The 13,505-nt window shown below is 42.0% G+C and overlaps 1 protein-coding gene across 3 annotated transcripts in view; it reads right to left on the bottom strand.

Annotated features, from left to right (window-relative positions):
* Nucleotides 1-1,483: 1,483 nt before the first annotated feature.
* The window catches only part of TSNAX (translin associated factor X), a 42,113-nt gene continuing 30,091 nt past the window's right edge, over nucleotides 1,484-13,505 (bottom strand). For all 3 annotated transcript variants that reach the window (XM_075924738.1, XM_075924736.1, XM_075924737.1), the window contains 2 exons: nucleotides 8,540-8,664; nucleotides 1,484-4,038 (listed from right to left, as the gene is read on the bottom strand). In XM_075924738.1, the coding sequence (XP_075780853.1) occupies nucleotides 3,661-4,038; nucleotides 8,540-8,664 (503 nt within the window). In that variant the 3' untranslated portion in view covers nucleotides 1,484-3,660. The remainder of the gene's footprint in view (nucleotides 4,039-8,539; nucleotides 8,665-13,505) is intronic.

Below are 13,505 nucleotides of genomic sequence, written 5' to 3'. Positions count from 1 at the left end.
TTGTGCAAAAATCAAAGTAAGGTAGTAAGTTGAAATAATATTCTGTCAGCTGATCTCTTACATAATTTCACTGGCAGACAAGGAGAGCTAAATTATGGATGGGTTTATTTTCCCCATTGAAAATGAGTAGTTTCTGTACAAATGTGATTCCAAAAAGGAAACTGACTTCTCTGAAAAAGAGGATTTCAAAAAGGCAGAGGATTTTAGTACGCAAGGCAGCCTTCATAAAACATCTGCTATGATGTCACCTTGTTCTGGCTCAATACCAGATATATCAATGGTTCCACAGAGTAATAGGATAAAAAATGGGAAAACTGCCATTGCTTGTTTAGCAGCTTGTTTTGTTGACAAATGTCTGTCATTTTTCAAACAACTATAGTGCAATTGTTTTTGGAGAAAAAAATATTTCCTTGAGCAAGAGGTTTGCAAACCATTAGCTATTTCCCATCTGTCATGGTGCTTTAATACACCACGCACACTTTGTTTCCACTAAAGATTACTCATGGCTTTGATTTGCCAAACAGCAGGGTCCCTAAGAGGCTTAAAAATCATGTTAGACATCATTTACAAAAAATTATCTTCTGTAGCCATGTCAAAAGTTTATTCCAATCTCAAAATTATTAAAGCCAATATATATTCATCAGAGCATGTAAGTGTTCTTAGAGATTGTGACAAGAGAAAAACTGATTCTTTCATATTTAAAGTTTCCAAAGTGCTTTAAAAGAAATGAGACACGGTACCAGTCCAGTGGCTGTTCTGAGAAGTATGGTAGCTATTATGCGCTCATCAATGGTAAATGCAGCAGCTTGGGCTTTAGAATCTTACTGAAAGAAGGAAACACTGCCAGGGCAGCCGGGTTCATCTCATTGTCTGTTTAAAAAGAGCCATGGAATTTTTAACTCACACCTGATAGCTGCCAGGACAGACAGAAGAGACCTCTGTTTAACATCTCAGAGTGTCTCTAGCCATTATTTCTTCATGGTTTTGCTTCAGACAAGTACATCTTACTGCAAGTTTGAGTTGTCAGTTCTCTGCTCCCAAAATGCACAGTAACATATTCTCATCAGCTTCAACTGAAACTCTAGGTGCTCAGCACAGCTGAAAAATCAGGCTGCAGACACAAAAGGTGTCGCAAAACCAAAGCAGATGGAACAGAAACTTGGTATTGTTGTCTTTTCATCCCAGGAATAAACTTGTCTTGCCATCAGTGCCAATTTCTTCAAGTGCCCTGCATTTGATTATGCACCGAAGGAGTCATAATTGCACTACTATTTTTAATTAATAGAGTAAATTTAATGGGGGAGAAACAATGATGTATTGGTGGGTGCCAATCATCAGGTACAGTATGGGGAATGAGTCAGACCTTTGAATAAAGCACTGAACTATAAGAATTGAATGCATATAACCAAGAACATTCAGCTGTTATTCATCAAATATTCTCAAATAGGATGGATAGATAAAAGAACTACTATTCGTTCAGCAATAACTTTTGAATGATTTTATTGTGGAAAAAAGTGTTTTAAAAGGTATTAAACAACTGGAAAAACACTCCTTTTTAAAATCACTGAATATTGCTTTACATGGAAAAACAATGGAAAAAAAATTGTGCTACACACTGTAAGTAATTGTTGTTCTGGTCATATCTCAGATAACCCAAGTTAACTAGGATTGCTAATGGGATAAATATGGAAGAACTACATCATATGGAAGTGGACAATAAAAACATGTAGGCTATGTCTACACCCACAGCTTCTTGCGCAAGTATGGCCATTCTTGAGCAAGAATCCGCAGAGCATCCACACTGCCCACCCGCTCTTGCACAAGGAAATTTACAGGATAGCGTGGTAGGAGAGGGCTTCTTGCGCAAGAGCTATGCTCTTTTTTAACAGGTGTAAGCCCTCTTGCACAGGAGCTCCTGCGCAAGAGGGCAGCGTGGACGATTGGCAGGGATTTCTTGCGCAAGAAAGCCCTATGGCTAAAATGGCCATCCGAGCTTTCTTGCACAAGAGAGCGTCTACACTGCCATGGACACTCTTGTGCAAAAGCACAGCTTTTCTTGCGCAAGACTTCTTGCGCAAGACTTCTTGCACAAGACTTCTTGCACAAGACTTCTTGCACAAGAACCCTAGCTCAAGATATTCTTGCGCAAGAAACCACCAGTGTAGACATAGCCACAGTGTTTTCATTTGTGCTTAAGGGGTCTATTTCCAGAAATATTTTTATAATTTTTTTAAAAATTGTATAATATTTACTGTTTCCCCCCCGGATAATATTTTCAAGGAGCTTTTGCAACTTTGGACACAAGTGGAGAAATCAGATTATCTGCCAATGATCTCAAGAATGCCAAATAAATGCAGGGAATTTGCCTGTCTGCCTTATTTTTATTGCAATTTATATTTCATAAGCGTATTAAGACACACAAGGCAACACATTTCAAAGGGATAAGTCACCTCTCAGTCAAATACACTGGACCAAATACTTTCTTTAGTAACACCAGTTCAACTCCATTGGAGTCCCTGGAGGTTCCACAAATAAAAAGGAGGGCAAAATTCTATCCATTGACTTAACTCGGATCCCTCTTCAGTGACAAGCATGCAACCAGCGTCCAACAATACAATCAGTCCTAGTGCTGAATTATCAATGTTAAACTTGTTTGGCTGGGTTTCTGCACTTGTCCAGGAACAGGTCTGGCCAGCACACTATGATTCTTCAGTTAAAGCTTTTATTCTTTAAATTTAAAACAATGCATTTAATTTTTGAAGCATTTTCCAACGGATGCCAAATCAATAAGGCAACAAGAAATCTGAACGGGCAGAGCTAAAATAAAGCTCTGAGCCCTGGAATAGACAGTATACAGTAATATTTAGCAGGTGTTAGAAGTCAATGAGCAGGAAACTTTAATTTCAGTTTCATGTGCAAAAATATTCAGACCAAACTACAGATTACACTGTACCTTTGGCTCTGCCTCAATTTCAGCTCCATTGAGACAAACATTTGAGTTAAGCAGATACAAAATTAAACAATGGTGATCCAGCATCAGACAAGTATGCTCAAATGGGCCTATTACACATTTTGATCCAAATAATCTAATAGATCAAAGACAACAGTAGATTTATATGCTGGGAGACTCGCCGTATTTTGCTCTGATTAAACCAAGACACTGCTGCTTCTCCAGGTCTTTAGGATCCCCATTCTGACATGGTTCACTACTTTAGATATGATAAAGGTACACAAAAACAGGCCACACTAAGGTGTAGGGCCCAAGAGAAATTTGTAGGTAATGTAGAATTACAAAAATTTATTCACAGCTTACTCCAAACATCCTGTGATCTCTGAAAACTGAGGCAATAGTAAGGCAGTTTGAAGTGAGTTAATTTCACTGAAAGACAACCAGCACTGAGTACAGCATTTGGTCATTATGACAGCACATGAAGTAGAAGAAAACAGACTGCCCACAGATACAAGCACTGGTTCACTATACATTATGTTAAAGGGTTTTTCTTTTTTTGGTTGAAATTTTACCTTTGCTCTGCTAAGTAAAACTAAAAACATCACTACATAAAAGCCATGATGAGGGTTTATTGAAAACAAACCCAAAATATTAACATGCTTTCAACTGTACAGCCCAGGCCCCATCAAGGTCATGATTGTCTCAGTGTTTTAGGAAAGACCCTCTTCTCGGTCAATCATTTCTGATTTGGTGGAGAACACATCAGCAAGCATGTGCTTTGGGATTTCAGAACCTCTCACTTTTAAAGTATAGCAGGCGTTCTCTACTTTGGCCAGACTCTGCTTCAAGGTATATAATTTTTTAGACACTTCGTAGGGTCCAGTGTTGCCAATGTAGGAAAAGCCATCATAAATCTGACGCAAAAACTGGCTCAGTTCAAAAGGGGTGTCTATATCACCATTTCCAACACTGTTAATGCACATCCGCATCAGCTCTCCTGTTAAATCAGCTACACCCAACAGGTAATCAACAGGTGTCACCTTCAGGCTCCATGTGCACAGCTGCTTATCATCTGAATTAGAGGAGGGCTGAGGACAAAACAAAACATAAAGCAGAATATTGAAAAGTGAAGAAATGATGGCTTGCAACAGTTTAAAACACATGTGGGCTTAACTGGCATAACTAGAAACACCACCAACTGAAAAATATTCAGTACAATTAAACTGCATACACTTCTATATAGTAGCAGGTAAGGCTTCAAAAAGCACTTTATAAAATTCATTAATCCTTACAGCACAACTGTAAAGCAGAGAAGTATCTTCTAGACTTCACAGACAAAACAGTGGCAAATGCATTAATTTTAAACACTGAAGACAGAGAACCATGTCCTATAGCTACCATCTATAACAGTACATATAATGTTTGTCTCTGCGTATATATTTACATTTTTCTGCACAGACACAGAACACTAGGTTTAAAAAACTGACCTGCCCAGTGCTGGTGCAAAAATCAATGTAAGAGCCAGGGTGAAGAAAAATAAATCATACCATCAATCCAGTATTTCAAAATATAGTTACCATTAAAATGCAGGAATGAAGAATAAATGAATGTGTTGCTCTGGAATTTTTCCCAGATCCATCATTCTACAATCTTATTAAAAGTAACTAATACATCATGGAGTACTTAAAATATTGTTTTATCAAGAAATGATTCTGCTCCTAAATCATATAATTTCTGTATATTAATTTCCACATTCTATATCTCTAAGACATCCATGGTTATATGAAAAATTATTTTTGTTCATCTGCGCCTGCTACTTTTCTTCACATCTAGTCATAAATCCTGTATTTATGACATCACAATTTGTTGTCAAAGTGAGTATGTCACAGAGGGTTCTGCCTTCAGCAGGAGCAGTTGATTCAAAGGTCTGGTTTCCTTGCAAATATCCTTAGTCAGAGGGAATAAAAGAACTATGAAAAGTTTAATCTAGAATACAATTTGCTCTAAATAAAATTATTTCCTATAAGGTATCTGCAGCAGCAGAACTGGTGCTGTGCTCACCACCCATATAGAGCTCCCAGTCTCCCTTGTCAACAGTTCAAACAGGACAAAACACTTACTGCAGTTAGTGGTAGTAGCTGAAACCTGACCATTCTAAAATGTATTCAAATGTTAAGACATCGTGGTTTCAGATTGCTCAAAACCACAGCCCATGAATATCTGTCTTCCAGATGTTTGCTCTTCTCTAGAAACATTTGCTTAATACTGTATGTAGAATTGAATTCCAGCTGCCTGGAAATGTTATGCAGCTGCCATTCTTAAGTTTTACACTCAAAAGTTTAGCCATCTAAACATATCACTTATTACATTTACAGCATTTCTTTGAGGAAAATTAATATTTAACAATGAAGATACTTGCACTTTACACAATACACAGACTTTAGTGCTGTGTGAAAGTTGTGAACATTTTCCCAGGAAGTTTCTCTAACACTTTTGGCATTTTGGGCAGCTGAAGCATTGCTCTCATTATGAAATTTCAGCAACAATTTTGGACAGATATGTGCAAAATGAAAAATACACTTTAATCTGGAAATTAAACCAACATAGTGGCTGAGACTTTTTTTCTTTGTGGCTTTTTAAAGATGAGTTGAAAAAAGGGGGAAACACAGAAAGACAACTTGAAATTCTCTCCCCACACTTTGCAGATGGAAAACAAGGTAAGAGGATACACAGGAGCAGCCACTTACAGCCTCAGCAGGAGCCCAGCACTCATTTAGCAACAGTGATAGAAATGTAGCCGTGTTAGTCTGGGGTAGCTGAAGCAAAATTCTTTAAAGTGCTACATTGTCCTGCATTTAGCAACAGTTTCTCTTCCTGCAACTAGGGCAGGAGTCATAAACTCTTTCAAGTGGTGTTTAACCAGTTATACAATTAAAGGGGGGACGTCCACCCCAGCTGGAGCAGCCCCTACCTGCAGCCCACTCAGGCCCACCGCAGATGGGGGCTGCTCTGGATGCCCGAATTAGCCCCTATCTGCAGCGGATCCCCCGGGGCTGGAGCAATCCACTGCCCATGTCAGGCAAGAAGCTGCTCCAGACCCCACTGGTTAACCAGAACCAGTAAGATTCTTACTGGTTAACCTGTTTTCACATCCCTAATCTGCATAGTAATGATAATTTCCTTTGACCAACTAACTTTGACTGAACAGGTTTGTTCTGAGATCACTTTCTGCAGGTAATGCCAATATCGCTTAAGACTTTTTTTTTTTTTTTTTTTTTTTAATTTGGAGAGGAATTGCATCTATTTCATTGGTTTTCAAGTCACCAATGCTGATGACCACTGGTATGACCATCTCCATACAGTGTCATTTGAGATTTTTCTCTTGGAAAACTGAAAATGTTTCATTAGAACAGCAAGTAAGGCGTCATTATAGATTCCACATAAAAGTAGGGATGTTAAATTTAGATTAATCAACTAATCCAATAGTAGATGGAATTTCCATTGACTACTTGATTAATTGATAAGGGTACCTCTGCCTTTAAAATACAGCAAGAGCCCCGCCGGCTCTTGCTACATTTTAAAGGCAGAAGTGCTATGGGGAGCACGGAGCTAGCGGGGACTCAAGCAGCACTCCGTTGGCCCCATTCTCCCTGCTTTTGAAATGTACAAGAGCATCCCAGGGCTCTTGCACATTTCAAAAGCAAAGCACACAGGGAGCACAGGACCAGCGGGAGACTGCTTGAGTCTTCTGCTCACCCTGTGCTCTCCGCAGTGCTTCTGCTTTTGAAATAGAGGCAGAGGGGCAGTGGGGGGGGCAACTAGTTGAGTCACTAGTCAACTATCCAATAAACATATACTTATCGGATAGTCGACTAGTCGCTTACATCCCTACATAAAAGTACTCACTGATCCACTTTACATCCAAATATGAATTTAAAAAAATGGACTGTTCATCCAGAGGCTGCATAAGAAAGATGGCCAAGCAAGAAATGGAAGATGCTTTATCAGGCACAGGAGTGGAAGGAAAGCTAGTCTGTCCTCTGGGGGAAGTTCAAGATTAATTCTAAATGACATATCAGTAGCCTTGCTAGAACACCGATCACGTATTTTAATACTAGCTGGTCAAAGTAAAAAAATTGCAAGTTGATAAAACTGTGACAGAGGGCAACATCCTTCCTTTCACCACTGTCTGCTGTTGCTTGCTATAATGAGCTCATTGTTGAGCAATGGGACTGCATTGTGGAAGTCACTGTACTCCTTACATTCATTTGCCTTTTATATTTAGGTTTTTATACTACCCTTATCGTTATGGGGTTTTATCCAAGTACCTACTGGATAAAATCATGTGGGCAATATGCATTACAAAATTTAGACAAGTGCCTGTAGAATTATCCAATAGTACGCTAATGTGGTGGTATTTTTTCCATTGGAAAAGGCTTAGCCTGGTCTATGAATAAAAGACAGGTCTCAAAAAAATACACTGGCATTGGAAAAGGTTCAGAAAAGGGCAACAAAAATGATTAGGAGTTTAGATTGGTTCCCATATGAAAAGAGATTAAAAAGACTTGGGACTTTTCAGCTTAGAAAAGAGGAGACTAAGGGGGAACATGATAGAGGTCTATAAAATAATGACTGCTATAGAAGAGTGAATAAGGAAAAGTTATTTACTGATTCCCACAATATAAGAACTAGTGGTCACCACATGAAATTAATAGGCAGCAGGTTTAAAACAAACAAAAGGTAGTTTTTCTTCACTCAGAACACAGTCAACCTGTAGAACTCCTTGCCAGAGGATGGTGTGAAGACTAGGACTTTAACAGAGTTCAAAATAGAGCTAGATAGATTCATGGAGGTTAGGTCCATCAATGGCTATTAGCAGGGCTCGACAATCTATGTAATCTACTTGCTCATGGCGAGTAGATTACATCCCGGAAGAGCCGGGTTCAGGCAATCTGCTCATGCGCAGAATGCCAGACAGCGCGGCTGGCGAGCGGGGCTCGCCGCGGCTTGGCGAGCCCTGGCTATTAGCCAGGATGGATAGGAATGATGTCCCTAGCCTCTGTCTGGAAATGGGTGACAGGCGAGGGATCATGTGATGATTACTTGTTGTGTTCCCTTCCTCTGAAGCATCTCGTATTGGCCTCTGTTGATAGACAGGATACTGGGCTAGAAGGACCTTTGATTTGACCCTATATGGCTGTTCTTACGCCACAGATATACATTATTTCTACTATCCATGAGACGCATGGTTTGGCCAAATACTCAATAACCAAACTTATTTGACTAGTTGACTGTTCTCTAACTTTAAGCCTCAATAGTCCATTATGTTGTCAGCACTATCCATGTCTAACTTACAGTAGGGTGAAGACCTCTGATGTCTGACTGCCTATAATTACAACACAAATAAACTTGTCTACCCTGTCATATTACCAAGGAAATCACAATTATGTATTTATGAAAAGATTACTTCCTATAAATAAAAATAGGAATGACCATCAGAAGGTGTTAAATATATTAAAAATGCTAAGTATGAAGTGTTTAAAAATACAAATGGATAAACCTAGCTCATGTGAACAAAACAATTCTTACCGTGTTTGTTTCTTCTTTGTCTTCCATTGTAAATATTAACTGTTCGTTGATCTCCTTAACACTAATTAATGATCGTGTTTTGATGAAATATTGGAAAGACACTGCCTCTATATATTCTTGAAGCCCTGCAGAAACAGCAAAAGTGAAACTAATAAAATTTCTCAACAGAGATCCATGCTTACAATTATAGAAATATTTTAGAAGAGAGTATTTTCAAGATCACTTGCAAAAGAAATGTGAAAATGGTGCAGAAGATAATAGAGATATAAAGGGTTAACTGGTTACCCTTATTGGCATGCTTACTGGGGTAACAAGTTAGCTGGTGGGGGCCTGCTCTGGCCAGGCAGGCAGGGGGGCTGCTCCAGCATAGCCAGGCCCACACAACACAGGATCACATTTAACCACTTCACTTTTTAACTGGGATTTTATACCTCTAGAAGACAGAAATAGGAGCTGAACACTCACCTCTTGTCCTATCCCTGTATACAAACCAAAACATTAAACCATGGGTGGGCAATAATTTTTGATGGGAGGCCACTCCAAGATTTTGGAAAGTGATCAAGGGCTGCACTCTTCCATGATATTAATGGAGGAAGTGCGAGGTCTGGAATGGAGGTTGGATGCAGAAGGGAGCCTGGACTAACGGATTGGGGTGCAGAAGGGAGGGTGGGGTCTGGGAGGGAGTTTGGGTGAAGGAGGCAGTTGTGACCTACGGCAGGGGATTGGGGTGCAGGAGTTTGGTTTGTGACCTAGGGGAAGGGACTGGGGTGCAGGAGTTTGGTTTGTGACTTAGGGACTGTGATCTGGGGCAGGAGACTGGGGTGCCAGATCTGGGAAGAGATGTGGGTGCAAGAGGGGAGCAGAGGGTTTGAGTATGTTAAGTGGGGGGGGGGGCAGAGGTACCAGAGGCAGGCTCCAGCCAAGAGACTTACCAGCCAACAGCCCAACCAGGCTGTCTGCCTGCAGAGCTAAAGGCTTGCAGAGTTTAAAATGCCTGCAGAGCCTGATAGGTTAGATAGACATCTATCAAGAATGGTCTAGATGGTACTGGGTCCTGCCATGAGGGCAGTGGACTGGACTCAATGATCTCTCGAGACCCCTTCCAAATCTTGTGTTCTATGATTTCTCAGCCAGCTTGCCTGCCTGCCCATGCTGCAGGGCCATGTGCTTGTGTGGGTAACTGAGCTGGAGGGGAGCATGGTGCTTCATGTGCTGCCTGTTATTCAAACAGGCAGTTTTGACCAGTTTCTGGCCAGTAACTGGCCAAAGGGATTGTACTGGAGGCAGAGGCAGCGCCTGAAGCCTTCCCCCACTTCAGTTCAGGATCACAGTTTTGAAAGAGAAACAACCCAGATGATGCTTTTCTGGGTGGTGTGTGGGGCTGCAGGGCAAGCAAGGGAGTCTGCCTGGGGCTCCCCACTACATCTGTGGGCCAGATCCAGTGGCTTGATGGGCCAGATCCGGCCCAAGGGCCATATATTTTGCCCAGGCCTGCATTAAACCAACAACATGACAAATATAAATTTTCAGCATTTTGGCATTTTTTATTCAGAAGGATAGATTATGCATAGAACCTCTCTTCTATCCAGAAGCTTTTGTAATCATAATACAAGTTGGACACTGCACTTTTTACTCAGGCAAAATCCCCACTATTGAGTATTTTTTATGAGTGAGCATATACTATGGCTAAAAGACTAATTTTTCAAATACATTTTCTTTCTCCTTGAGTCTGTTTGGCTGCAATTGCCTCCAACACTCACTGTGATGAAAGTGACTAAGCAACCCACAAAGCCATAGTGCATAGTGTGAGGACAAAGATCTGCAGGAAAAATTGATTTTTGCTCTCCATATAAGGATAAAGAAATATGAATATGCATTATGCCATCTAGTTATTACTGGAAAGCATGTTTTCCATATCTTCTCTTTTCTGGGAAATCACAGATTCATAAAAATACAGGTTGGAATGGACCCCAAAAGAACGAGTCCATCCCAATGCTGAGGCATGACCAAATATACCTAAACCAAATGTAATCAACAGGCGGACTGAAGACCAAATCCAGGCCACCTGACACTTCTGAACGGACCACAAAATATTTACTTATTATAATTGTTACTGCAGCGTGAAAAATGTTTCTCCAGTCTGGACTATACCTTGACCAAGAAATTTGGACAAAGAAATTGACTACTCCACACACAGATCTTGCCCCAAACAAATATGTACATGGGGGATGCAGAAAGAGAAAAAAAATGGGCTAATAAATACTATGTTGTTTTAGCACAAACTGTGTACCTAATTTGCAGTGAACTGTAGTAAACACAACTCACCATCTGCTAAGCAGCTATCACTTTTCTGTATACTTGATTGCTTTACAGATTCTGTATGGGAGTTTTGTCCTTAATTGTAAAGGGATGAATTGAGGAAAACATATGGGAAGTAACCTAAGCAGGGCTCAACAATTTAGGTAATCTGCTCGCCACGGGCGAATAGATTATAGCCCGGCACGGCACCACGATCAGCACATGCACAGCACGGTCTGTGCATACGCAGCATGCTGAACCGCACAGCTGGCGAGCAGGGTTTGCCGCGGCTTGGCGAGCCCTGGCCATAAGCATGCAACTGAGGCTGTTGTGGTTGGTGGAGTGGCGGCAGAGATCAATCTCACAGTAAGATAGTGGTCCTCCTTGGAGGTATGTAGAAGTCTTCCAGGGGTACACCAACTCATCTAGATATTTGCTTAGTTTTACAACAGGCTATATAAAAAGCACTAGCAAAGTCAGCACAAACTAAAATTTCATGCAATAACTTGTTTATACTGCTCTATATATTATACTGAAATATAAACACAGTATTTATATGCCAATTGATTAATGTTATAATTAAATGAGAAAATTAGAAAAGAAGCAAATTTTCAGTAACAGTGTGCTGTGACATTTGTATTTTTATGGCTGATTTTATAAGCAAGTAATTTTTAAATAAGGTGAAACATGGAGATACGTAAGACAAATCAGACCCCTGAAAAGGGTACAGTAGTTTGGAAAGGCTGAAATCCATTGCAGTATGTTAATAAAGCAGATAGGCATGGGAGAGGGAGCCTAAAACATAAAGAACTTTAACAATGCAGATGGCAAGTTTGCACTTGACAAGTTGGAAAATAAGAAGCTAAAGGAGAGAGTTAAAAAAGCAGGGTGGCAGAGTTTGTACCCACTATGGCAGGGGTTAGCAACCCCAGGCACACACGAAACAAGTGGCACACAAGCCCGTTTCCCTGGGGCTGCCCCTAGTCATGCAGTTCCCAGGAGCTAAGGGGTTAATTTCACCCCACTTCCTGGCTACAGGCTTCTTGCTTCAGGAGGGGGCGAGGCCTGCTCCACAGAGCCAGGGCTGGGTGGCTGGTCACATGTGGCATGCCAGGGCCTGGGCTGCTCCCTGGGGGGGGAGGGGGAGACCCTTCCTCAGCACCCCTCTGCACCAGGTCAGGCTGGACCCAGCCCTGGACAGCTCTGGGCTCTGCCTAGCCGAGCCCAGCCCCAGAACCACAGAGTGCAGGCAAAGGGCTGGTCTGGACAGGGAAGAGACTCTGCTCCCCCACACTTCTCGCCCCAGAGCTGCTGCCCTGCTGGTGAGTGTGCTGGGGGCACAGGGATGTGAGAGCAGGAAGGGGGGGATGAGGAGGATGCAGGAGATGGATGGGAGAGGATATGGGGCAATCCAGGGGGATCAGGCTGCAGGGGAGGATGAGAGATGCAGGGGTGCACTGAGGGGGCATGGGGTAATGCAAGGAATCAGGCTGTGGGAGCAGGAGGTGCACAAGGGGCATGGTGTGATGCAGGGGATCAGGCTGGGAGGGATCATGGGCCTGAGGGGAGTGAGGCTGAAGCAGAAGGAAAACGTGAGGAGGGAGACAATTTTACTTTGCAGAAGCTGACCTTTCCTTTACTTCCCACTTCTCTGCCTCCTTCCCCAACTAGCTATTTGGCTGCATTCTCACCCTCTCACCTTTTCTGTGTTACTCCCCTAACCCCCTCCCACCTCCAAATTCCCTCTTTTACCTCCACCCCACATCCTCTCCAGCCGTCAAACTCCCTTCTAGACCCTGCCTTCCTCACTCCATCCTGCATCTGTATCCCACTCGCTGGCAGCCCTGTCCCGCACACTGAACCCCTAATTTTTGTTCCCACCCGAGAGCCTAAGGGGTTCCATAAAATCCACTAACTCTGGAACCCCAGGAAAGTAAATCTGGCCTATGAGAAGCCCTGAAGCTCACTCTTCCCTGTCCCTTCCCCTCACCCCGTAAGGGCTGGAGTGCCGGAAGAGTGAGGAGTCTCAATTAGGGGCCACATCAGTGAGGATTTGGGGAGAAGCTTTTTTTGCTTCTCACTTGTGTGGTCCCCAACTGATTTTGACCTCTCTGACCCAAAAAAGGTTCCCCTCCCCTGCCATAAAGAAAACATTGAAACCTTTTGTATTGGACATAATATTTTACTTTGGTTTAATTTAAATTATTAAATAGATTAAGCGTTTTAACCTTCTCATGTTAGTTTATCAACTTTCATTTTAAACATTCTCCCCAGCTGCAACACTAGCAAAATGGCTTGGGTGTAATTATGTAATTAACAGTAAGTTTCCATTAGCGACTGGTAGTCTGCGGAAAGGTTTGCATTGACTCAAGTGGTCCATGGGGTGCATGGTGGAGAGAGCCCCTCTCCCTCTCCTGGGAGAGCAACATGGCCCAGGCAGGAGGGTTAAATCTTGGCATGCCACTTTGGAAATGTTGCTGACCCCTGCCCTATGGGATGGATTGATGCTGTGGCAACTGGTTCACTGGAGTCAATTTAGTGAGTCCAGTGAAGACCCACTAAACCATCCCCTAATCATTCTCCTGTCGACTGCAGTACTCCACCAGAACGAGATGAGTAAGGGGAGTGGACAGGAGAGTTTCCTCGGTTGACCCAACATGTTATGGAT

This window comes from Pelodiscus sinensis, chromosome 3 (assembly GCF_049634645.1).
Source record: "Pelodiscus sinensis isolate JC-2024 chromosome 3, ASM4963464v1, whole genome shotgun sequence".
Taxonomy (NCBI): Eukaryota; Metazoa; Chordata; order Testudines; family Trionychidae; genus Pelodiscus; species Pelodiscus sinensis.
Note: the sequence above shows the minus strand (reverse complement) of the source record. Positions and strands in the feature narration are given on the sequence as shown.